The following is a 26,750-nucleotide window of genomic DNA, read 5'->3' on the forward strand; positions in this document are numbered from 1 at the left end:
TATAAAAACGGATATGCAATACAATAATAGAATGAAACAAAAAATATAACATAATATATATATATATATATATATAATAACAGTCCACAGACATGGATGAACTAAAGCAAGCAACCAAAGAAAAATAGTGCAAAGCAGAAGGAAAAGTCAAAACTTTCTGGATTTTTCACAGATGAAAATATAAATACACACATTATTTTCCTTCTACTTCACATTTATGTGCTACTTTGTTTGACTGTTATAAAAACTACAAAGAAAAATGCTAAAGTTTGTCATGTATACAGTTCATTTACCTGCACATAGAGACATTTGGATGCTGAAGTGCATTTCCAGCACACTCAGTGTCCTACCCTTCCTTTCTAGGAGTAAGACCGCCGTGCTAACAGACAGCCGAATCCGAACAATGAACGAGGTTGTGTCTGGAATGAGGATCATCAAGATGTACGCCTGGGAAAAACCTTTTTCTGCTCTGGTCACTGAGGTCAGAAGGTAAAAAGAAAGACCAATGTCAGGCAGTTCAAGTTTCACAAACAACCAGAGGTTATAAACCCTCTAGTTATCTTTTTAGGTTTTTCCTGCCTATTTATTAACAGCAGACATAATCTGTTGGTCCCTATAGAAAAGTTACCAGTTTAGTCAGTTGACATAAACATTAACAAAGCGTTAATGCTGGTTACAGACTGGTGTCAATAATTACTTTCTGGATTATGACTAATTTGAAAAGTGTGAGATGTGACCACTGAGGCATTTCTGGAAAAAAAAAAGAAAGGTTTGTAACAAAAGAGGAAGTATTTCTTTTAGCTGTGAAGATTTGTTCTCATCAGACAAATGTTGAACTTGCTGATGCTGCTTTGTTGGAGTTTTAGGATTTAAGCTTCATGGGAGTGTTTATTGTTTTATGTTTGGGAGATTCTTCTGTCACCTTCCGTACCTTTTTGTTGCAACGTGCATATACTTCATCACAAAGATGTTGTGAGCTTATAGTAAACGATTCTTAGAAAACAAGAGCTCACTTTTTATTTGTATGTTTTCTGCATCACAAATGCAAAGAAAAAGGAAAGCTTTAAGAACTAATTCACTAATTAACTAACTAATTATTGCAAAGGACAGTCCATAACTTTAGTACTGGTCTCTGTCATTTTGTTGCTGAACCAACAAAATGACTATTTCCGACTATTTCCCTTCGTCGTCCTAGGAAGGAGATCTCCAAGATCATGAAGAGCTCCTACCTGCGAGGACTCAACATGGCGTCGTTTTTCTGCGCCAGCAAGATCATCGTCTTCATCACGTTCACCATCTACGTGCTGCTGGGGAACCCCATCTCCGCCAGCCGGGTGTTTGTGACGGTGTCGCTGTACACGGCCGTGCGGCTCACCGTCACGCTCTTCTTCCCCAGCGCCATTGAGAAGCTGTTTGAGAGCCGTGTCAGCATTCAGAGGATTCAGGTATAAAAAGAACTCCAAACTCTCTGAAAGTGACTGAAGTAAATCAAAGGAGAAGGCGACTTCTTTCATTCTTTCACTCGGCGTTAAGGTTTAGCATGTCGTACCCAGGTGTTACTGTTGCTGAGATTCAGTAAAAAAAATCTGCATGACTTTGCTTTTCTTGACAGAACTCATAAAGATCGGTCCGTCCTGTTATCGTTCTAATGTTTAGCTCTGTTATCTTCCTCTCCAGATCTTATTGTAGTTTTATAACCTCACAGCCACCTGACTGCTGCAGTAAACCTCATCCATAAAAACCTGGAAGCGACAGGAAATTGTTTTACAATGAAACATTTTTAATTCATTGCTTAGTTTGACTAAACCAAACTGTTCAAATAAACTTGAGCTGCTTTTATGTTTGCATCTAAATGTCATGTCTAATATTAAGATGACGTACATGGACACAATAAGTCAGATGAATTTTCTGGAGACTGAAACATTTGATGCAGTTTGTGTTAAAACATGTTTTTAAAGTTGATGGAGTATTTTCATGTCCATAAATCTCTCCATAGTTAATATAATCTTTTAGACAGACTCTTTCTGTTCAGTCCTGTTTTAAGCTGTTATGCTTTAAATCAGCTGTACAGGACCTTGTTTATTTGTATTTTTAAAATCTGTTTTCTCTTTCTCGTGGTGAAGGAGTTCTTGCTGTTGGATGAGATCACAAAAACCAGCGTTGCTCTTTCAAAGGAGGACAAGAAGGATGTTGGTGTGGAGCTCGATGATCTGACCTGCTACTGGGATAAGGTGGGACTCCACCTTTTATTTACAAATGTCAAGAGACAACTTAATAGAAATCTCTTTTCTAAGCAGGAGATTTAATTCCGTGAAAATCTAGGTGGAGTAAAAAATAGTTTTGTTGTTTTTCCTCCAGAACTTAGATGCTCCGACCTTGCAGAGCATCTCCCTCTCTCTGAATTCGAATCAGTTGTTGGCTGTGATTGGCCCAGTCGGAGCTGGAAAGGTCAGGCTTTGCGATTCCCAGAGTTGTGAAAAAGTTTTAGCCTCCTAACAAATCTTTCAATCTCCATTTTAAGATTCTTATTTTCTTTGAACGTGTTGATGACCCAGAGCCGTCAGTCAGCTCCTAACTTTTTGCGTTTTCACAGTCGTCCCTGTTGAGCTCCATCCTGGGAGAGCTTCCTGCTGAAAAGGGGGTGCTGAGGGTCAAAGGTCAGCTGACCTACGCCGCTCAGCAGCCCTGGGTGTTTCCTGGAACCATTCGCAGCAATATCTTGTTTGGGAAAGACCTGGAACCTCGGAAGTATGAAAGAGTCATCAAAGCCTGCGCTCTGAAAAGGGTGAGATGGATTCTCCCAATATTTTTTGTGTGAAAGTTATGATTTAAAAAAAAACTAAAGTATCTTAACTAGTGCTGAAAAGATTGTGATTAATAGTCAATTAATTTAGTCAGCACTTAAACGTGCTGACTCAAAAAGACACAAAAAAGACCATTTGTTAAAAGAATAACAGAGCAGTGATTAAGCAAAAATATATACATTTTGCATTTAAGATGATTTTTTTTTTGTGTGTGTATATATATATTATATATGTGTATATATAGAAATCTCTTTTATATATATATATATATATATATGGCAGTTTTAGTTTCACCTGGTTTTGCATATTGGGCAATAAAATCTTTATTTTCTTGTTTAAAAAAAGGAATCGACTTGGTTTGAATATTGTAATGTATTTCTAATATAATATAAGAAATGCTGGAGTGAATTTTCAAATCAGATTGTCAGGATAATCTATTACTAAAATAATTGTTAGTTGCTGCCATGATAGTAAGACTTCAATGTAAATATTGAAGGTTCACCTTTTCACCTTAATAGCAAAGTTTAACCAAAGCTGAGACTCGGGTGTGTGTGTGTTTGTGTTTGTGTGTGTTTACCTTCTTCTTGTTGTAAAAAGCTGTTAATGTTTGCTCGGCTGATTGGAGGAGAGGTCAGGGAAGAGGCGTGTGACCTTGGCTAGCTACGAATGGACCGACTGAACTATAAGCTCTTTACACGAAGTTCTTCCTGATCAACTTTATCTGTTTTATATGAAGTTGTCACTGATCAGCCTTTAAATTTGCTAATTCATTGTTGGTGTTGAAATCTTCTTTTTATGTTTAACCCCACAAACTCATGCATGTTCATCTTTTCACCCTTTCTAAGATAAGTTGGGGACAATCTGGTAAATGTTATGTTTTATGTGTAGGACATGGAGCTGCTGCCAGACGGGGATCAGACTCTGATTGGGGACAGAGGGGCCACCCTCAGTGGGGGCCAGAAAGCCAGAGTCAACCTGGCCAGGTAAAAGCCAAGCAGGAAACCGGACGAGTCGAGATGCATTTTTCCTGGATAAACGCTGGAGTAAAGTGTTTTCTGTTTTAGGGCTGTATATCAGGACGCAGACATCTACCTGCTGGACGATCCTCTCAGTGCCGTGGACGCTGAGGTCGGCAGACACCTGTTTGAAGAGTGAGTCCCATCCAGTCTGCTCAGCTGAACGCTTCATGAATCGGGACAATAGATTCCCTGAATTTCCCAGGCAGGAAATGGGTGTAAAGCCTCTGATTCAGATCCCAGTCAGAGGAAGTTGTAAAGAGCAGGGTGGAGACCTGTCAGTGTGTTTACTGGAACTTTCCTCTCTTATTGGCTTTTTGAAGGTCTTAGTGTTTTTGTTCAGGGTTGAACAATGGCCGACAGCCCTCTGGTTTAATTCTGATACGCAATACTTCTCAACTGAGAAGGCAGGTGAAAAGGGACAGAACTGGTTGTGGTGGATAATGAGCGAAGACACACCTTATGTCTTTATTCCAGTGTCAGCAGCAAACACTTTGAGTAATGAAGTCCTAATAAACCTCCAGTTAGAGCTACTCATTCCTGCTTGCTGTCATCAGGTGCATCTGTGGGCTGCTGAAGAACAAGCCTTGCATCCTGGTCACCCACCAGCTGCAGTACCTGAAGGCTGCAGACCAGATCCTAGTACTAAAGGAGGTTGGTTTGAATACTTACTCTTCCCTGCATGAACACACCGAGCAGGAACCTTGCAGACTGTCCTGTTTGCTTCCTCAACTTGGCAGGCTTAAACTGTTATCATGAGCAACATTTCTATGACCTCCAAAATCTGGCTGCACTGCATTCTTTTCACATGTTAGGGCGTTAATTAGGAGATGGGAGGAAGTTGATTTAAACTGTTTTCAGACTAAACTCGTATCTAAATTAAAGGCTTTGAAATGTCTTAAATTGGATATGTATTTATAGAATTTCAGACGTTATAAAGCCTGCATTTTAGAAAGGCGTTAAAGCTCTTATTTGAAATAAAGGTCTTAAAACGTCTAAAACTACTTTATAAAAGTAATTTGGCCTGCAATACGTTACATGTCTTAAATGTTGTGTGAACAAAACTATTACAACTTTCATATTCTATGCGTACAAGATTTTCTATCAGGCAAAAGTGTGAGTGGCACGAATATCTTCATTGCGTTCTGTGACTCAGGACTGTTGAGGCTATTGCTAACTAGCTGCTAACATATCCTTGCTAGCTAGCTAGCTTTCTTACAGATTTCTTGCCAGTTGGCTGGACAAAGTTAGTGCATTTCTTTCCTGATAAGGTCTGAAATCCCACTCTTAAAGGTCTTAAGAAGTCTTAGCTTTGAATTGATGGAGTCTGCACAAACCCTCATCCTGTTGGAGTCAAGTTATGATAACAGATGTTTAGGTTGCCCTGGTTTGGGGTTTTCTAAAGCAAGAAATAGAAAGCTGTAAATAAAATCCTGTGTTTCGCTGCTGAGATGTTTAATTGTTGCCAGCAGTTTAACTCTGGCTGTGTGTGTTCATCAGGGCCACATGGTGGCAAAGGGAACGTACACAGAGCTGCAGCGCTCTGGACTGGACTTCACCTCTTTGCTGGGGAACGAAGAGGAAGAAGAGCAGCCGCAGTCTCCACAGGACGTTCCTCCCAGGAGCAGGACTGTGTCCGAGATGTCAATTGTCTCTCATCACTCCTCGGTTAACTCAATCAAAGACGGAGATCACTTACCGGTTGGTACAGCGTTCTGTTACGCCCTCTTGTGGTCCACCATGAGTTTTCACAGAGAAGAAAGGAGTTGTTTCTACATCTAATCCACATTATTATTTCTTATCTTGGTGTTTATTTACTCTCTTTTAATTATTCTTACAGAAGCTTAGAGGAGAGATTTGGTAACATTTTTGTTTGATGGGACATTTTAAACGGACCTTTAGCTCTTAGTACAAAAAGGGAAATGAAAGAGTGTTGAAGCTGTGATTTTAAACACACTACCATGAACACAGCAGCTGATTCTGCTGCTTTGAGTACGTATTTGCCTTTTGCTTCTCTAATTTCAGATCCCCTTTGTCTGGTCACGTTTAGTCGGTTTGTGTGACGATTCAGAAGTGCAGCTTCATTCTCACACATGTTATTAATTAAAGCACAATAATCTTCTCCGTCTTGTTGAAACAATTTCCTTTGCCTCTCTAAGATGAGATTAAAACGAACGGTATCGATGGTGACCGTGCTCGTTGATGTTCCTTGGCAGACAGAGGCGGTCCAGACAGTGCCGGAGGAGAGTCGGTCTCAGGGAACCATCGGAATGAAAATGTACGTGAAATACCTGAGAGCTGGAGCCAACATCGTCGTCCTGCTGTTTGCTGGGCTGGTTAACCTCCTGGCTCAGGTACAGCAACAAAAACCAGCCATCGCTATTCAGAAATACCAGTACAAGTAAGTAATGATGTTTTCTGTTGCAGGGATCGTATGTGATGCAAGACTGGTGGCTGGCGTACTGGTAAGGAATTCTCTGCGTTCTCCTCCTGATGCTAACAGGGCTGTTTCCTCATTTCATCTGCCATGTTTTAGGGCAGGAGAGCAAGAAAAGCTAAGCAGCACTAATAGCAGCACGGCGACAAATGGAACCAACAGCACAAAGTTGGATTTAGGTTTCTATCTGGGTGTTTATGGAGGTAACCTGCTTCACACGCAGTCTGCCCTGTTTTTATCACTGTTTCTCTGCTTCCTGCTGATCAGAGAGCCCTGCTGGTTTCCCGCAGGTCTCACTGCAGCCACCATCCTGTTTGGCTTCGTGAGGAACCTCCTCCTGTTCTCTGTGCTGGTGAAAGCGGCTCAGAGCCTCCACAACAGCATGTTTAACGCCATCCTGAGAGCGCCCGTACGCTTCTTCGACATCAACCCCATCGGTAAGCCAAGAGAGCGTCATTAAACCCTTTGTGGTCCAAAGAGAACGCAATGTTATGTTCTCACTCGCTGCGTCTCTCCAGGAAGAGTGTTGAACAGGTTTTCTAAGGACATCGGCCAGGTGGACTCCATGCTGCCCTGGACGTTCACCGACTTCATTCAGGTGAGGATACACACACCTGAGTGTGGGCAATATGGACCAAATGTTTTATTATGCTATTAAATAGTAAAATTTAGTAAAATAGTAAAACAGTGTCTGTTCTACTATTGGAATAACAGTATTTATGATTAGTTGTTTTGGTAATTAGCCCCACAAACACATAATTGCTCCTGAGAAACACACCTGTTGGTAATTTGCTTCTTTTAGAAGGCAATCAAATAAATGATTGTGATTTATATCAATAAACTGCTCACAGTAACTCTTTGACTATTTGTACAAATTTATTGATGGGTATTGTTTGTTTACTTGAGTGAAGGAAATTGTGAAATTAAAAACTGCGGACAATTTTGGACGATTTCAAACCTCATCATTTGGAATTTATCGGGATGATAAATTTATCATGATAAATGATAAACCAATGAGTTTTAATCCTCTTCACCTGACACTGAGGTTTGGTTGTGAACACTTTTTGCTGGGATTTTTTTTTAGGTGTTCCTGCAGATTCTCGGTGTGATCGCCGTGGCAGCGTCTGTGATCCCATGGATCCTCATCCCGGTTTTGCCTCTCCTCGGATTGTTCCTCTTCTTGCGCCGCTACTTCCTGCAAACCTCCAGAGATGTCAAGCGCCTTGAATCCACCAGTAGGCGTCTCGAATCGATCGAGTTTTTTTTTTTTTTTGCCGTTTTGTTGCTTCTCCCTGACGTGTCGTCGTGTCGTGCAGCTCGCAGTCCCGTCTTCTCGCACCTGTCGTCGTCCCTTCAGGGCCTCTGGACGATCCGGGCTTTTGGAGCGGAGGAGCGCTTCCAGAACGCCTTCGACGCTCATCAGAACCTCCACTCAGGTTCTGCCCCTCCCTGCACGTTTGCGTCCGCCGATCTCAAACATTTGTACTGATGTTTTGCGGTTGTGAACAGAGGCCTTCTTCCTCTTCCTGACGACATCCCGCTGGTTCGCCGTTCGCCTCGACGGGATGTGCTCCATCTTCGTCACCATCACTACGTTTGGCTGCTTGCTGCTGAGAGACCGTAAGCCGGAGTCGATCAACTTGCACACTCCTGCACCACTAGGGGGAACCAGAGTGTAACCTTTTGAATTTGTTTCTGCCGTCAGAGCTGGATGCTGGTTCTGTTGGGTTGGCTCTGTCCTACGCAGTCACTCTGATGGGAATGTTCCAATGGGGCGTAAGGCAGAGCGCTGAGGTGGAGAACATGGTGAGACACAGCTTAAAATAAAAGTTATTGAGCTTTATGTCATGCGATGATGTTATTCCCTCATCAAAAACACACCTGGAGTGTTTCCTTGATTCTCTTGTACATGTCTGAGAAATCCTTTAAACTGCTGTGGCTACAAATCGGCTTCAGACCAGGAGCTTCAGACGAGCCAACAGCAATTAGCAGAACGAGCAGCGGTTTTTAAAGAGACAGAGGCCTAATTTCAAGGCCTGTGATTACAATGTAAAATTTCTTTTAAGTCATATTTGATTAACGTAGTTATTTTATTAGAGCTATAAAATGGCACCATGTGGCAGGAAGATGCATAATGCTGATTCTTTAACTCCGTTCATAGCAGATCATTGAGACTGAAATGGGAGCATCATGAAGCCTTTATTGACCAATAGGAAATGACAAACTTTTAATGAACATATTTGAATAAAAACACTAGAAAATACAGATTCAATGCATCAAATGCCTTTAATGAGGGTAAACTAGAGAACCTCATCCACAGATGACCTCAGTGGAGAGAGTGATGGAGTACACTGAACTAGAGAGCGAAGCACCCTGGGAAACCAAGAAGCGCCCTCCTCCTGGTTGGCCGAGCAAAGGCCTGGTGACCTTTGACGGTGTCAGCTTCTCTTATAGCAACGACAGCCCCCCGGTCCTGCACGGCCTCCAGGCCATGTTTCAGCCCCAAGAGAAGGTGAGAGGTCAGTTCTCTAAAGCCGCTGCAGACAGAAGCTGACGGTCCTCCTCCGTTTGTCAGGTCGGGATCGTCGGGAGAACCGGAGCCGGGAAAAGCTCTCTGGTTTCGGCTCTGTTCCGCCTGGCAGAACCTCAGGGAAAAATCTACATTGACGGGGTGGTGACCTCTGACCTGGGCCTCCATGACCTGCGCCAGAAGATGTCCATCATTCCTCAGGTGAGCTCAAAGTGGAACTGAGCTCTTGTGCACTCTCAGATGAATCGTTTCCCATTTGTCATATTAAAACCACCATCAGTATTTTACATCAAACACACATTAGAATAAATGAAGTGGAAACCAAATTTATTTTACTAATAAAAGAATCATCTTTGACAAGTGGAACCAAGACGTTTCTTGATTAATCTACAAAAGCTCAGGCTGATTAAATGGAGAGCGTCTGAACAGCATTATAGACGTTTTGCCAAATATTGTGAACTGGACTTTGACTGGGTCATTCTGACAGATTTGTCGCTCAGGCTGTATGTTTGTCCTCTATTGAGCTCTGTTCTCATTAACTGAGAATATTCCCTGTCCTTAAAGGAAGTCCGGCTCTTAGGCTGATTTATTATAAGGTTTAAATACTTATTATTTCCACAACTTGTGCAAACAGTTGGTTTTGTTTCCAGGACCCGATGCTGTTCACAGGCTCCATGAGGAAGAACCTGGACCCTTTTAACCAACACTCAGACGAAGAACTGTGGAACGCTCTGCGGGAGGTCGGCACCAACGTGATCAAGATGTTTGATATGATTGATTAGAATCCAAAAATGTATTTTGTGCCGCAAAAACATATTTCATCAGAGCCAGATGTTACCGTTAAGGAAATGAGTCTTTGGTAAATGAAGCACCTGTGTTTTAGTTCCTGATGTCTGTTTCCTTCAGGTGCAGCTGAAGTCCGTGGTGGAGGAGCTGCCTGGAAAGCTGGAGACGGTTCTGGCCGAGTCCGGCTCCAACTTCAGTGTGGGTCAGAGGCAGCTGGTGTGTCTGGCCAGAGCCATCCTGAGGAGGAACCGCATCCTCATCATCGACGAGGCCACGGCCAACGTGGACCCCAGGTAGAGCGCTGTACATTCACTCCAATTCACTTTAAACCAGAGTATTTAGTCTAAGGTGTGTTTTTAATTCACTTCCAAGTCATCAAGATGAAGTGGTTAATTTCTTGTGCATGAACTGTAACATTAGGATGTTTGCTGTCGTCACAGGACAGACGAGCTGATCCAGAAAACCATCCGGGACAAGTTCAGGGAATGTACCGTGCTCACCATCGCTCATCGCCTCAACACCATCATAGACAGCGACCGCATACTGGTGAGGCCATTTTACACACAAACGAATGTTCAGAATTCATCAGCAGCAAACGCAATGAGGTTTATATTGATTTCCCACTGGCAGTTAGCAGAAATGGAAACAACGAGAGAGTTGGAATCTGTGCAGTTTCTGCTGAAGATGAATTACCAGTGAAAGCATCCAGTTTGTGTCGCCTGGAACAGAGATGTTGCTTTAAGAATGATGTCTTCCTCAAGTCAAATAGCAATGTTTTAGGTGCAGAGGAAGTCAAGATCATCTATCGATGTTTGTCGTGTATAAAACTGTGTTGTGTAAATTCAAACACATTGATGTAGGGAACATCACTGTGCGATGCGTTTATGGTTTCAGGTTCTGGACGCGGGGAAGATCCATGCATACGACGAGCCACACGTCCTGCTGCAGGACACTAAAGGCATCTTCTACAAGATGGTGCAGCAGACTGGGAAACAGGAGGCTGCGGCGCTACTGGAAGCAGCCAAAAGGGTGAGTTTGAGTCCTAAAAGTGAAGGCAGGCACAAGTAAGAAAACTGACTTGAAACACATCTCCAGGCTTACGACAGCAGAAGCCGTCCCAGCGTGGCGAACGGACACGCAGAGAGCGCCGACGTCAACTTGGTCATCTTTGAAACGGCTCTGTGAGCCAGGAGACGTAAAGCTGCTTCAGTACCGGTAGAGTCCAGAGAGGCCGCAGGCCGAGGATCTCCGCTCTCCGGAGAGAGCACTGACCCACTGCAGGGAGGAGGCCGGCGTCTGCTGCCAGGCAACCCTATACACACAATGCTGCTGATTTGTGAAGAAACTGCTCACATAGGACACTACATGTTTTCTATTTATGTTCTAAGTGGCTTCCACATAGCGGTGCCTTAAAGAAGAGGTCTTGTGATTGTTTCAAAGTGCCTAATTTGTGTTTCACAGCAGTTTTTATTTTGGTTGGTGTTTTATCCAAAGATGCTGTAAGAACTGTTGACATAGTTGCACAGATGAGCATACAAAGTTTGTATATGTTGAAGATTTCAGTAAAAAAAAAAAAAATCTTTGTTTTCAACTCTCTCCTTCTTAAAGCCTTCACAGGAAACCCAGCCATGCTGCCTCTGACCCACACTGAGCATGTCATTTCTGCATGGTGAAAAACATTAATATATTTGCAAATTTAATCTCAGCTGTTAATTTCTGACACTCAGTGGACACAGGTTGATGTAAAGGTTGATGTAGGTCAGTGCTTCTCAAATAGTGGGACGGGGCGCGTTTGACCTCGGGGAACATGCTATTTTATTTTATTATTTACATTTTTCTCACTGTCCTAGAATAAAGTGTAATTTCACCTCCACTACATTAGGGGGCAGTGGCGCTCTCACTGGCAGAGTGTACGCAGGGAGCATTCGGTCGGTGGTGTGGGGTTTTGTTTGCACTGAGCATGCGCGCTTCACACACACAGCACAGAGTATTGAGTATGAATTGTAGCAGAGTGACACCATGAATAAATATCCAACAGGGATGAGAAGACAGGCGGAGACAAAGAGACAAACGAAAGTCTCCCGAAAGCAAAGACGAGGAAATAACTGTCTGAAACTGTTAGCAGCGGACAGCATGAAGCCAAATAAATTAAGGCGTCACACCCCAATCACGTTGATAAGCCGTTTGAGTTTTTTCAGTTTAATTAAGGATTTAATTTTATCTTTAAATTTCAGATGCACTTTAAATGTTTTGATAGTTAATAAAGCTATTCTTTGTTGTAAGTTGGTTCGTATTTTATTCGATTTTTATTCTCTTGTACGTCAATAAGGATGCAGTGTTACGCAGAGGTGTGCTTATAACAATTTTATAAAATACTATTTATAGTCACGCTGGAGGGCGTGAGATGTTTTCTACTTCCTTGGGGGTCATGACAGAAAATAAGTTCTGCAGGTTCATCAACTGCCTCTGAGTGTTTTTTTTCTTGGTTATCCGCGGACAGAAAGACGGTTCTGAAAAGTTGGCAAAAGTGCATCCATGAGCTAACGTGTGAACTAAGGGCTTTAAACCACTTACTAGGCTCCTTTGTTAGAAAATGATGCTGACACAGCCTGTATGTAACCAGTCCTCTGCCTGCACTTCACCATCCCCAGCAAATACTGGAGGTTCCAGCTTGGCGCGATGTTGTGCAGCAGCATTCACTCTGAGTCTGTAGGAAAGAGCTATGCAGGTCCCTCTGAGTTCCAGGATAAGGGCATGTGTCATTGGATTGCCTCCCACTGCAGGAGACTTGTGCAGAAGGTCCACCAGACTCAGCATTTTCTGCTGCAGGAACAATGTGTTGTGAAGGACATCCCTCAGCTGTTTGACATCATTTTTTAAAATTCTTGTACCTGCTGACAGAGGTCCTCGACCTCCCTCCAGGTGATGTGTTTTCTGACGATATTTGCTCATCACAGATGCCTCACAGGTTTGATGAGACACACTGATGAAACTGAGTCTAGCCAAGCTTCAGATTGTGCCGGACGTCACAATCTGAGAGTCTGGCGTCACCCCAGGATCACGACTGGTTGCTCAGCTGGACAAATATCTACCAATCCGACAGGCTTGACGGATTGTAAAGTTGATTTGTTCAGGTTAATAAGTGCATATCATTTTCAGTTAAATGTGCTATGTTGAAAGTTTTGTGGTTACAAAAAAAAAGGCAAAGAAATTCTGATTATTTTGGGATGATGGTGGTTTTGGTGTCACCCGTTGTTACACAGGATTAAAAAAAATCTCCTTTAACTGTTCTTTAAAGAGGTTGTGTTGATAAAACGAAGACAAGTTCCCCACTGATTTTGTATTTGCTCTTTGGAACTTAAGCTGGCTTTGTGTTATGGTTATACAGGTGTGGTTTGATAAACCATGTGTAACTGCAGTTTTACAGCGATGTGTTGCTTTGTTCAATTTTGTACTGGTGTCTAGAATCGTGTGCGGCTGAGGACTGCCATTGTTTACCTGGGTGTCACCACAAGGGGGCGCTTATTCCTTTTTTGCATTGTAGTGCTGTTGGACAGAGGAAGAACCTCTCTCTCTCTCTCTCTCTCTCTCTCTCTCTTTCTCTCTCTCTCCCATGTTATTTTCTTTTGTTGAAATAATTTCAACAAAAGAAAATTGGTTTTCAGAAACGTTGCATTGTGTAGGTTTAGAGCCATCTAAACTATGCTTAATCAGTCTAAAACTGCTCATTTATTTCTCCTTATAAGACTGAACTATAGAGGCTCAGAGTGACTTAATGGTGTCTGGTGGAACATAAAGAACTGAATTTGATTCTTTTATGTCTTGGAATTCCACTAAAGAACAAGCTTCGATTTGAGTCTTAAATTTGATGAAACAAAACAAGAAAACTAACACAAAAGGCTGAACCATTTTAATAGGATTAATTGCAGCAAATGTAAATACTATTGTAAAAACTGAGATGAACGAACCCTGAAAAGTTGCCTTTTCAGCAAAAAAATAATGTGGCTTATTAGCAGATCAATAAAATCCTAGGTTAGCAGCACCACCACATCTGGATTGACTGATTTATTTAGATGCTCTGCAAGCAAACAGACTCTTCTGAGTTTTAAGTATCATACAAGATTATTTGTATGTCACATTTTGAGCAAGACAGATCATAGTGCTTTACATCATAAAGACACAAAATACATAATCATGAAAACACCACACAGTAAACAATTGATGCATTGCATCACATAAACCATCTTTGTACATCAAATAAGTTGCTCAATGTTTTATATGTTATGGTTCAAAAGCAACTAGTTGCTTTGTCATTATGTAAGATTTTGTAGTTTAGTTTCTATGTCAACAAATCACAGGTCTGAAGCTCATGGGTTCAGATCATCACGTAATTTCGATAGGCATCAGACATCAAGTAGCAAAGACATAACCTGGAATGAATGCCTTTTTATCAGCCGCTTCTAAAATTGACAGCGGAAAAGACAAAATATTTGCGTAGTCAGAATTAATTTGACAGCTGTGCAATAATGGCTGTTGAATAAAGTGAATTTTCCTTCTGAGTGTAGGAGCTGTACGGCTCAATTTCACTCGAGTCCTGCAGAACAAAACATGTCATAGAATTAGCTTAAAAATCTGCATGTGAAAATAAATTAACATGCATCAATTTTTTGAATATAAATTACCTCCTCTACATGATGAATGCATGACTCTGTTGCATTTCTCTCACTGCAAAGAGTGAGATCATTCTCTCTCTTTGCAGTGAGAAACTGATCTCACTGCAAAGATGCTCGGATACAAATGCATTAGAACTGCTGGTTAATATAAAAAGTTTTAAAAGTTAAATACATTTGTTCTCCTTTCATTTTAAAATGTTTATAAGTACATACATTTTTCCTTGAATGTTTATCAAAGCTGCAGATGCCATCAGAAATATCACTATTTACTGTATGACAGTAAATTCTTAACATCTTGATATGAAGGTTTTTGCTCAGCGACAGCCAGAATCAAATTATACAGATAACAAAACTAAAACAATAAAAAGGCTTGCATTGTGGCATCACTTTTAAGTAGCAATAAAACAAAAATGTTCATGGATATTCAGTGACTGTTTTTATTTTAATCTTCCATCAAACATAAAATTATATCCTTCCATGTAGAAAGAGAAATCAGATCCTATTGTAAATTATTGTGCTATACAGGTGAAATAGTGGCCATCATTTTCAAAGGTGGAGTAGATTTATTTATATATCATTTTTAAAATAAAAATGTAGGAGCTGTTTACAGAAAAAACAAGGGAGCATACAAAAAACACTAGATATGTCAGAAACATGACATAAAAGCAAAATGAAGTCGAAATAAAAGAAAAAAATGTGAAATGCCGAAAAAATAAAATGATTTTTTTGTGTTAAAGTTCAACATGCAAACAAATAAATACTAAATACAACTATACATAAACTAATAGTCCATAAAAGCCTATACTTATGATAGTGACTCAGTTATCCAAGTTTGGTTTTTTCAAAATCCATGGTTATAATTTTTACATGAAAAAAAAAACTTGATTTTTGTGATATTTTTTTCCTCGTTAAGTATTTTTTGATATTGATATAAAGTGACCAAACTGGCATTTGAAAAATACTTTATTCAAGTCTTTTCTGACAGACACAGAGCTTTTATATTTGGAGTTCTCCCAACTTTTTCATAAACAGGACGGGACAAATGTAAAGCACTGTTTTCATTAGAAATACTCAAATCTGCTTAAACAAATTCTAACATTGTGGAAAATGTTTTCATAAGCGATGAAGCTGTAAAGGGTGGGACAGTGACGTTGAGCATTTGTTGTAAAAATTGGGAATTATCTGTATTGTGACTAATCTCAAGAAGAGTCTATTATCTTTTTTTACAATCCAGGATGGAAAAAAAAATGATGGTGTGGAACTTTGTTTAAATATACAAAACCTTTTTACTTGCTGTTAAAAGCCATGAAAACATTTAAGCAAGGAATAAAATCAAATGCAGATATTGAGCAACATTTATCAAACTTGTGGTATTTATAGTAACTGGAGCCAAAGTTGTTACAAAGTGGTTTCGTTGTTTAGTCAACGTACGTTTGAAAAACCTGCTTTGTGATGTGAGTAGAAATTGAAGCACAATGGACGGCTGACTTTGTGGTATTTGTAGAAGTTTGAGGATCAATGCTGCCAGGTGCTTGGTTGGCACAGAGGACAGCGACTGTGTTTCTGTACTGATGTTTGGTGATTCAAGACCTGCATGAGGCGTGGTTTTAAAGTTAAATTTGGAAGACAAAAAGGGTTTTGCAAGTTTGTTGCATCAATCTTGACAAAAGCAGCGCATGATGAAGGTCTTAAGTTTTTTCCTTTAAAGCTGTTGAAACATTCAGTAAATCAAATGTCAGAAAACTATTATTAATCTTCTCATCACACTTCCTGAGCTGGTGAGTTGTTTCTGTGATATGTGTAAGAAGTAATCGTCTTACACATATTATGTCCTGGATACTTTTATAATGATATGATTTAATAATAATAATACAAAGAAAAAATACATCTATTTAAAAAGATCTATTTTTAACATAAAAAGATGGAAGATACGTGTTTTGCAGCATGTTGTTACATGTTCACTTTTACTTATTTCATTTTTTTTCTCTGTTTTTGGATTGTTAATTTGTTTGATTTTTTTTTTATTATTATTTCACTGGTGGGGGCGGGGCTTTGTCAGCCCAAGTGGTTTCAGCTGGGCTCGTGACACACCTGAGGGTGATTGAGTGATGATGACGTTGCAACGGCGTTTGTCGTGGAGTTGGGAACGAGTCAGGGTGAGGTAATCTGCAGTGTGACGTTTTTATTTCTCTTTACAGCTCATATTCACGATCCTAAACAAATCAAAGCAAACATGACATTTAGATCTTAAGTTTTACTAACTAACCCCCTGCTGGGGCAGAAAACAAGACAGGAAGTGCCATGACAACATGCTGTGTGCTGCCAGCTCTGTTTTGATCCAAGAGGCAACAGTACATTAAAATACATTTCAGTAACGGTTGATATAAATGAGTTTTTATTTTAAGTAAGCTTTTTACCTAACATTGCATTTAAGCTGTAATGTTGAGATGTGCAGAGGGAATTCTAGTTTGTGTTCTGATGTTTCAATGTGACCCTGTGATGTAGACACATTTCCTTTTCAGGAAAAAAGTTTTACATCCTCTTGAACCACTTTGAGAGATGACAATTTGTGGTTTGAGTTGTCCAATAAAAGTTCAGAGGACAGTTGAGACTCTCTGTTCAGAGCAGCAGCAGATGTTGCATCGACAAGCAGGTCAGATGGACGCAGTGAGAATCGACTTTTTACTGCTTCTGCTGTGTTTTGCATAAAATCTGGACTCTGAAGGTAACGTTAAAGTTCAATAATTGAAATGTTTTACATCTGTTCTAATTTTTAAAAGATTCCAATATTACAGCAATCAGTTTCTTATAAATTGTTCTTTCTTGCTTTCAGGGACTCTTGTGAAAACAATCAGGAAAGAATCTGATTTCACTCCAATCTGCATCAACAAAACATCAAATATCATATTGATCATTTGTAAAATCAGAACAGAGAGGAACAATAGAGAGCAGTGCAATCTGCTGTATCAGGATGGAGGTGACTTTGTTCATGAGTGTGACTCCAGAATCTCACTAAAAACCAGGAATCAAACTGTATTTCTGCACCTGACCAGTTTAACAGCAGCTGATAGTGGGAACTACTCCTAATCTTCATGGAACACATTTTCTCCATCTCAGCATCACAGTTAATGGTGAGTGGATCTATATAAATGTTATGTCAAACTCATATGAACCATATATTCTCTAACAATGTTTGTTTTATTTCCAATAGAATCAAATCCTGATAATAATCCAGCAGATGAAGTTTGGAGCCAGTCTGCAGCAGTAACTCTTCCTTCTGCTTTGACTGCAGCAGTTCTCCTAATTTTCATAGTTTCAGTTATTCTAGGATGTATATACAGAAGACGTTCACATCGGTGAGACACTAATGCAGTATTCATAATTTCATCCTTTGCCTAAATATCAAATTCACAGCTAAAACCGCTGTGAAGTTTGTATCATACAGTGTAGCATAGTCGATGTTTTTTCATGCAGCTGCAGAAAAAAACGTCTCGTGAATACCTGAATACTTAAATAGTGAGTGTATTAACATAATCGATGGTCAGAAACGTCCCTGCTGTTTCCTAACCAGCTGCACATCATTTCCTGTCAACATCATATGTAACTGGAGGAAGTTTCTGATTAATTCTGGTTCAATAAACAGATTGTTTCAGCTCCAGTAAAGGGGCAGTGACAGAAACCCAAAAAATCTATATTGCATGTGCTTTACAGAATGACCACAAGATGTCACTGTTTCCATCAGGCCCAACTGCACAATTCAGCTAAATGACCCTGCTTCATCAGGCTGAACATCCACAGTCACTACAGTATTGACAGCCAGGACAGTATGGACAGTATGGACAGTCAGAAAGCCTCACACTGGCTGATGTTTCTTTATCTGCAGACAACAAAGACAGTGAGCCAGAGACTGCTTCCAGAGACGATTCAAACCACAACCAAGTGGCCGAAGGTTGCACAAGGGCAGAGGAGGAAGATTTGATGGCAAGCAGAGAAGCTTCCCCAGGGGGTCAAGGCTTTCCTTTCAGAGGTGGATTTACAGGACATCGTGGAGGGTGTTCCACCTGACTATACCAGGTTCTGTTGTAATTCAAATTTGACTGACTTTGAATTCGTATGACGTCCAATGTTTGTTTGTGTCTGTTTGATGTTGGAGTGAATGATTGTTTACGTGTAATGTTTGTCTCAGTGTTCTGTGTTTTCATGCGCATGCGAAGAAGATAAAAACACAATCTTATTTGCAGGATTTTCCAAACATTGGAATGGGACCACCGATGAAACCTGGAATTATATCAACAACATGTAATGACAACATGATTAATTTCTGTATTTCTCTTACAGATCAATTAAAGACTGCAGACCCAAGGAGAACGACCCGTGCCAGCGGGCAAACAATTACATAACCTACAGCCTGGAGATTTTGTGTTTCTTAAAAATTTCAGGAAGAAGAACTGATGACCGCAGTGAAGGGTGTGGATTCTCTTAAATCCACCTGGGTCGTCAACAGCCACTAGCGAGAAGTTCACTGGGATATCGAATCGCCCAGAATCCCACAAAGGAGATTCCAACAAAGTATCTCTGAAAAAATAGGGATACCACCGACGGCCCACTCAGTAGGTGGTCTACCTAGCTGAGGCAGCATGGAGAACATGGTCAGGATGGGACATCGCCGCAGAACAACACCTACATGGATTAAGGATGCCGTACTTCATAACCCATAACTCTCCTGATGTTGAGATTGAGAATGTTTATTTCCAATAGACTCATTTCCTAATAATAATCCCACAGATGAAGTTTGGAGCCAGTCTGCAGTGACTCTTCCTTCTGCTTTGACTGCTGCAGGTTTCTTGGTTGTCACAGTTTCAATTATTCTGGGATTTATCTGCAGAAGACGTCCACAACGGTGAGAAACTAATTCAATATTCATAATTTATTCAATTACCGAAATTCAAGCTTTATAACTGAAGGTGCAGATTTCAAATTTCACTTACGATCTTTATCTGCATCTTCAGTATGATTGTTTTATTTTAAATCTAAACTTTTGTTTCTTTGAATATATTTTCTTAAACTTTACCTCCACATGTTATTAGACCTTAACGTAAATCTGGAGTTTATTATATTTTTAAAGCGCCTGTCTAAGAGCTGAAACATCCGGATCGTCTGCACAAGGAGAAACTGCCACTGTAGTGAGTAATTTATTTTATAAGTAACTATTTTCAGATTGTCACAAAAAGACTAGAAAATACAGGAAGAACATGTTTTCCTTTTATTCTGTAAAAAACTGTCTGAAGAATTTACGTCTAATTTTAGATTTTACATCCATTCTTCTAGTGGTGGTTTTTATGACATCCAGTACAACTAGTAACATTACAATCACTTGATGGCTCAATACTTACTTTTCCTGAATGCTTCAATATTGTGTGTATCAACAGATACGATAGTAAGAAACGTCCCTGACGTTTCCTAACCAGCTGCACATCATTTTCTGTCAACATCATATGTAACTGGAGGAAGTTTCTGATGAATTCTGGTTTAACAAACATATTGTTTCAGCTCCAATAAAGGAGCAGTGACAGAAATTGAAAAATCTTTGTTGCATGTGCTTTACAGAATGACCACAAGATGGCACTGTTTCCATCAGACCCAACTGCACAATTCTGCCAACTGACCCTGCTTCATCAGGCTGCCCTGAACATCCACAGCCAGGACAGTATGGACAGCCAGGACAGTATGGACAGCCACAAAGCCTCACACTGACTGATGTTTGTTTTATCTGCAGACAAGGACAGTGAGCCAGAGACTGCTTCCAGAGACGATTCAAACCACAACCAAGTGGCCGAAGATTGCACAAGGGCAGAGGAGGAAGATTTGATGGCAACCAGGGAAGCTTCCCCAGTGGGTTTTGGCTTTTCTTTCAGAGGAGGATTTACAGGACATCATGGAGGGTGTTCCACCTGACTATACCAGGTTCTGTTGCAATGCAAATTTGACTGACTTTTAATTCTGATGTCGTCCATTGTTTGTCTGTTTCATGTTGGAGTGAATGATTGTTTACGTGTAATGTTTGTCTACGTGTTCTGTGTTTTCATGCGCATGCGAAGAAGATAAAAACACAATCTTATTTGCATTATTTCCCAAACATGGGAATGGGACCACCAATGAAACCTTGAATTATTTCAACAACATGTAATGACAACATGATTAACTTCTGTATTTCTCTTACAGATAAATTAAAGACTGCAGGCCCAAGAAGGACGTCCCGTGCCAGCGGGCAAACAATTACATAACCTACAGCCTGGAGATTTTGTGTTTCTTAAAAATTTCAGGAAGAAGAACTGATGACTGCAGTGAAGGTTGTGGATTTTCTTAAATCCACCTGGGTCCTCACCAGCCATTGGCGAGAAGTTCACTGGGAAATCGAATCGCCCAGAATCCCACCAAGGGGATTCCAACAAAGTATCTCTGAAAAAATAGGGATACCACCGACGGCCCACTCAGTAGGTGGTCTACCTAGCTGAGGCAGCATGGAGAACATGGTCGGGATGGGACATCGCTGCAGAACAACACCTACGTGGATTAAGGATGCCGTACTTCATAACCCATAACTCTCCTGATGTTTAGATTGAGAATGTTTGTTTTATTTCAATAGACTCATTTCCTAATAATAATCCCGCAGATGAAGTTTGGAGCCAGTCTGCAGTGACTCTTCCTTCTGCTTTGACTGCTGCAGGTTTCTTGGTTGTCATAGTTTTAGTTATTCTGGGATTTATCTGCAGAAGACGTCCACAACGGTGAGAAACTAATTAAATATTCATAATTTCTTTTACCTCAATTCAAGCTTAATAATTGAAGCTGCAGATTTTAAATTTCACTTACGATCTCTATCTGCATCTTCAATATGATTGTTTTATTTTAAATCTAAACTTTTATTTTTTTGATCATATTTTCTTAAACTTTACCTAAACATGTTATTAAACTTTCATGTAAATCTGGAGTTTATTTCAGTTTTAAAGCGCCTGTCTAAGAGCTGAAACATCCGGATCGTCTGCACAAGGAGAAACTGCCCATGTAGTGAGTAAATATCCTTATTTTATAAGTAGCTATTTTCAGATTTTCACAAAAAAGACAAGAAAATACATTAAGAACATGTTTTCCTTTTATTCTCTAAAAAAAATGTCTGAAGACTTTATGTCTAATTTTAGATTTTACATCCATTCTTTTAGTGGTGGTTTTTATGACATCCAGTACTACTTGTAACATCTCAATCACTAGATGGCACAATATTTACTTTTCCTGAATACTTCAATAGTGAGTGTATTAACATAATCGATAGTCAGAAACGTCCCTGCCGTTTCCTAACCAGCTGCACATCATTTCCTGTCAATATCATATGTAACTGGAGGAAGTTTTTGATGAATTCTGCTTCAATAAACAGATTGTTTCAGCTCCAATAAAGGAGCAGTGACAGAAATCCAAAAATATCTTTATTGCATGTGCTTTACAGAATGACCACAAGATGGCACTGTTTCCATCAAGCCCAACTGCACCATTCTGCCAACTGAACCTGCTTCATCAGGCTGAACATCCACAGCCAGGATAGTATGGACAGTATGGACAGCCAGAAAGCCTCACACTGGCTGATGTTTCTTTTATCTGCAGACAACAAGGACAGTGAGCCAGAGACTGCTCCCAGAGACGATTCAAACCACAACAAGGTGGTCGAAGGTTGCACCGGGGCTCAAGAGGAAGATTTGATGGCAACCAGAGAAGCTTCCCCAGGGGGTTAAGGCTTTCCTTTCAGAGGTGGATTTACAGGACATCGTGGAGGGTGTTCCTCCTGACTACACCAGGTTCTGTTGTAATGCAAATTTCAGTGACTTTTAATTCTGATGGCGTCCGTTTGTTTGTGTCTGTTTCATGTTGGAGTGAATGATTGTTTACGTGTTATGTTTGTCCCAGTGTTCTGTGTTTTCATGCGCATGCGAAGAAGATAAAAACACAATCTTATTTGCAGGATTTCCCAAACATTGGAATGGGACCACCGATGAAACCTGGAATTAGTTTAACAACCTGTAATGACAACATGATTAACTTCTGTATTTCTCTTAAAGATCAATTAAAGACTGCAGGCCCAAGAAGGACGTCCCGTGCCAGCGGGCAAACACTTATATAACCTACAGCCTGGAGATTTTGTGTTTCTTAACAATTTCAGGAAGAAGAACTGATGACTGCAGTGAAGGTTGTGGATTTTCTGAAATCCACCAGTGTTCTCTCCAGCAAGTGGTGAGAAGTTCACTGGAAATCGAATCGCCCAGAATCCCACCAAAGGGATTCCAACAAAGTATCCCTGAAAAAATAGGGATACCACCGACGGCCCACTCAGTAGGTGGTCTACCTAGCTGAGGCAGCATGGAGAACATGGTCGGGATGGGACATCGCCGCAGAGCGTAGATTAAGGATGCCGTACTTCATAACCCATAACTCTCCTGATGTTTAGATTGAGAATGTTTGTTTTATTTCAATAGACTCATTTCCTAATAATAATCCAGCAGATGAAGTTTGGAGCCAGTCTGCAGTGACTCTTCCTTCTGCTTTTACTGCTGCAGGTTTCTTGGTTGTCACAGTTTGTTATTCTGGGATTTATCTGCAGAAGACGTCCACAACGGTGAGAAACTAATTCAATATTCATAATTTCTTTTACCTCAATTCAAGCTTAATAATTGAAGCTGCAGATTTTAAATTTCACTTACAATCTCTATCTGCATCTTCAATATGATTGTTTTATTTTAAATCTAAACTTTTGTTTCTATGAAAATATTTTCTTAAACTTTACCTCCACATGTTATTAATCTTTCATGTAAATCTGGAGTTTATTTCAGTTTTAAAGTGCCTGTCTAAGAGCTGAAACATCCGGATTGTCTGCACAAGGAGAAACTGCCACTGTAGTGAGTAATTTATTTTATAAGTAACTATTTTCATATTGTCACAAAAAAGACTAGAAAATACATTAAGAACATGTTTTCCTTTTATTCTGTAAAAAACTGTCTTAAAACTTTACCTCTAATTTTAGATTTTACATCCATTCTTCTAGTGGTGGTTTTTATGACATCCAGTACTACTAGTAACATTACAATAACTAGATGGCACAATACTTACTTTTCCTGGATACTTAAATATTGAGTGTATTAACATAATCGATGGTCAGAAAAGTCCCTGACGTTTCCTAACCAGCTGCACATCATTTCCTGTCAACATCATATGTAACTGGAGGAAGTTTCTGATTAATTCTGGTTCAATAAACAGATTGTTTCAGCTTCAATAAAGGAGCAGTGACAGAAATCCAAAAATATCTTTATTGCATGTGCTTTACAGAATGACCACAAGATGGCAGTGTTTCCATCAGGCCCAACTGCACTATTCTGCCAACTGACCCTGCTTCATCAGGCTACCCTGAACATCCACAGCCAGGATAGTATGGACAGCCAGAAAGCCTGACACCTGCTGATGTTTGTTTTATCTGCAGACATCAAGGACATTGAGCCAGAGACGATTCAAACCAAAACCAGGTGGCCGAAGTTTGCACAGGAGTTGAGGAGGAAGATTTGATGGCAACCAGGGAAGCTTCCCCAGGGAGTCAAGGCTTTCCTTTCTGAGGTGGATTTACAGGACATCGTGGAGGGTGTTCCTCCTGACTACACCAGGTTCTGTTACAATGCAAATTTGACTGACTTTTAATTCTGATGTCGTCCATTGTTTGTCTGTTTCATGTTGGAGTGAATGATTGTTTACGTGTAATGTTTGTCTCAGTGTTCTGTGTTTTCATGCGCATGCGAAGAAGATAAAAACACAATCTTATTTGCAGGATTTCCCAAACATCGGAATGGGACCACTGATGAAACCTGGAATTTTTTCAACATGTAATGACAACATGATTAACTTCTGTGTTTCTCTTACAGATCAATTAAAGACTGCAGGCCCAAGGAGGACGACCCGTGCCAGCGGGCAAAGAATTATACAACCTACAGCCTGGAGATTTTGTATTTCTTAAAAATTTCAGGAAGAAGAACTGATGACCACAGTGAAGATTGTGGATTTTCTGAAATCCACCGGGGTCCTCAACAGCCATTGGTGAGAAGTTCACTGGAAATCGATTCGCCCAGAATCCTACCAAGGGGATTCCAACAAAGTATCCCTGAAAAAATAGGGATACCACCGACGGCCCACTCAGTAGGTGGTCTACCTAGCTGAGGCAGCATGGAGAACATGGTCAGGATGGGACATTGCCGCAGAACAACACCTACATGGATTAAGGATGCCGTACTTCATAACCCATAACTCTCCTGATGTTGAGATTGAGGATGTTTTTTATTTCCAATAGACTCATTTCCTAATAATAATCCAGCAGATGAAGTTTGGAGCCAGTCTGCAGTGACTCTTCCTTCTGCTCTTACTGCTGCAGGTTCCTTTGTTGTCATATTTTCAGATATTCTGGGATTTATCTGCAGAAGACGTCCACAACGGTGAGAAACTAATTCAATATTCATAATTTATTCAATTACCGAAATTCAAGATTTATAACTGAAGGTGCATATTTCAAATTTCGCTTACGATCTTTATCTGCATCTTCAATATGATTGTTTTATTTTAAATCTAAACTTTTGTTTCTATGAAAATATTTTCTTAAACTTTACCTCCACATGTTATTAGACCTTAACGTAAATCTGGAGTTTATTTTATTTTTAAAGCGCCTGTCTAAGAGCTGAAACATCCGGATCGTCTGCACAAGGAGAAACTGCCACTGTAGTGAGTAAATATCCTTATTTTATAAGTAACTATTTTCAGATTGTCACAAAAAAGACTAGAAAATACATTAAGAACATGTTTTCCTTTTATTCTGTAAAAAACTGTCTGAAAACTTTACCTCTAATTTTAGATTTTACTTCCATTCTTCTAGTGGTGGTTTTTATGACACCCAGTACTACTAGTAACATTACAATCACTAGATGGCACAATACTTACTTTTCCCGAATACTTAAATAGTGAGTGTATTAACATAATCGATAGTTAGAAAGATCCCTGACGTTTCCTAACCAGCTGCACATCATTTCCTGTCAACATCATATGTAACTAGAGGAAGTTTCTGATGAATTCTGGTTCAATAAACAGATTGTTTCAGCTCCAATAAAGGAGCAGTGACAGAAATCCAAAAATATCTATATTGCATGTGCTTTACAGAACCACCACAAGATGTCACTGTTTCCATCAGGCCCAACTGCACAATTCTTACAACTGACCCTGCTTCATCAGGCTGCCTTGAACATCCAAAGTCATGACAGTATGGACAGCCAGGACAATATGGACACTTGCTGATGATTGTTTTTATCTGCAGACATCAAGGACATTGAGCCGGAGACGATTCAAACCACAACCAGGAGGCCGAAGTTTGCACAGGAATCGAGGAGGAAGATTTGATGGCAACCAGGGAAGCTTCTCCAGGGGGTCAAGGCTTTCCTTTCAGAGGTGGATTTACAGGACATCATGGAGGGTATTCCTCCTGACTACACCAGGTTCTGTTGCAATGCAAATTTGACTGACTGTTAATTCTGATGTCGTCCATTGTTTGTCTGTTTCATGTTGGAGTGAATGATTGTTTACGTGTAATGTTTGTCTCAGTGTTCTGTGTTTTCATGCGCATGCGAAGAAGATAAAAACACAATCTTATTTGCAGGATTTCCCAAACATCGGAATGGGACCACCGATGAAACCTGGAATTATTTCAACAACATGTAATGACAACATGATTAACTTCTGTATTTCTCTTACAGATCAATTAAAGACTGCAGGCCCAAGGAGGACGATCCGTGCCAGCGGGCAAACAATTATATAACCTACAGCCTGGAGATTTTGTGTTTCTTAAAAATTTCAGGAAGAAGAACTGATGACCACAGTGAAGGTTGTGGATTTTCTTAAATCCACCTGGGTCCTCAATAGCCATTGGTGAGAAGTTCACTGGAAATCGAATTGCCCAGAATCCCACCAAAGGGATTCCAACAACGTATCCCTGAAAAAATAGGGATACCACCGACGGCCCACTCAGTAGGTGGTCTACCTACCTGAGGCAGCATGGAGAACATGGTCGGGATGGGACATCGCCGCAGAACAACAACCACGCAGATTAAGGATGCCGTACTTTATAACCCATAACTCTCCTGATGATGAGATTGAGAATGTTTATTTCCAATAGACTAATTTCCTAATAAAATTCCAGCAGATGAAGTTTGGAGCCAGTCTGCAGTGACTCTTCCTTCTGCTTTGACTGCTGCAGGTTTCTTGGTTGTCAAAGTTTCAGTTATTCTGGAATTTATCTGCTGAAGACGTCCACAACGGTGAGAAACTAATTCAATATTCATAATTTCTTTTACCTCAATTCAAGCTTAATAATTGAAGCTGCAGATTTCTAATTTTACTTATGATTTTTATCTGCATCTTCAATATGATGGTTTTATT

The 26,750-nt window shown here is 40.2% G+C and overlaps 1 protein-coding gene and 1 long non-coding RNA gene across 3 annotated transcripts in view; both read left to right on the top strand.

Annotated features, from left to right (window-relative positions):
* Positions 1-11,155, top strand: part of abcc4 (ATP-binding cassette, sub-family C (CFTR/MRP), member 4) — a 25,530-nt gene extending 14,375 nt beyond the window's left edge. For both annotated transcript variants that reach the window (XM_055059060.1, XM_055059058.1), the window contains exons 7-31: positions 364-489; positions 1,196-1,445; positions 2,124-2,231; positions 2,359-2,448; positions 2,594-2,785; positions 3,693-3,787; positions 3,869-3,955; positions 4,378-4,474; positions 5,321-5,521; positions 6,037-6,174; positions 6,248-6,285; positions 6,357-6,460; positions 6,548-6,694; positions 6,776-6,855; positions 7,342-7,492; positions 7,574-7,693; positions 7,767-7,877; positions 7,963-8,063; positions 8,578-8,769; positions 8,833-8,988; positions 9,438-9,527; positions 9,694-9,866; positions 10,014-10,119; positions 10,468-10,602; positions 10,669-11,155. In XM_055059060.1, the coding sequence (XP_054915035.1) occupies positions 364-489; positions 1,196-1,445; positions 2,124-2,231; positions 2,359-2,448; positions 2,594-2,785; positions 3,693-3,787; positions 3,869-3,955; positions 4,378-4,474; positions 5,321-5,521; positions 6,037-6,174; positions 6,248-6,285; positions 6,357-6,460; positions 6,548-6,694; positions 6,776-6,855; positions 7,342-7,492; positions 7,574-7,693; positions 7,767-7,877; positions 7,963-8,063; positions 8,578-8,769; positions 8,833-8,988; positions 9,438-9,527; positions 9,694-9,866; positions 10,014-10,119; positions 10,468-10,602; positions 10,669-10,758 (3,178 nt within the window). In that variant the 3' untranslated portion in view covers positions 10,759-11,155. The remainder of the gene's footprint in view (positions 1-363; positions 490-1,195; positions 1,446-2,123; positions 2,232-2,358; positions 2,449-2,593; positions 2,786-3,692; positions 3,788-3,868; positions 3,956-4,377; positions 4,475-5,320; positions 5,522-6,036; positions 6,175-6,247; positions 6,286-6,356; positions 6,461-6,547; positions 6,695-6,775; positions 6,856-7,341; positions 7,493-7,573; positions 7,694-7,766; positions 7,878-7,962; positions 8,064-8,577; positions 8,770-8,832; positions 8,989-9,437; positions 9,528-9,693; positions 9,867-10,013; positions 10,120-10,467; positions 10,603-10,668) is intronic.
* Positions 11,156-24,231: 13,076 nt separating this feature from the next.
* LOC129378734 (uncharacterized) lies at positions 24,232-26,218 on the top strand. The gene is made up of 3 exons (XR_008608088.1): positions 24,232-24,763; positions 24,989-25,046; positions 25,633-26,218. It is a non-coding gene; the product is annotated as an uncharacterized LOC129378734 (long non-coding RNA).
* The last annotated feature ends 532 nt before the right edge of the window (positions 26,219-26,750 follow it).

Source organism: Poeciliopsis prolifica, unplaced genomic scaffold (assembly GCF_027474105.1).
Source record: "Poeciliopsis prolifica strain line A6 unplaced genomic scaffold, Auburn_PproV2 SCAFFOLD053, whole genome shotgun sequence".
NCBI lineage: Eukaryota > Metazoa > Chordata > Actinopteri > Cyprinodontiformes > Poeciliidae > Poeciliopsis > Poeciliopsis prolifica.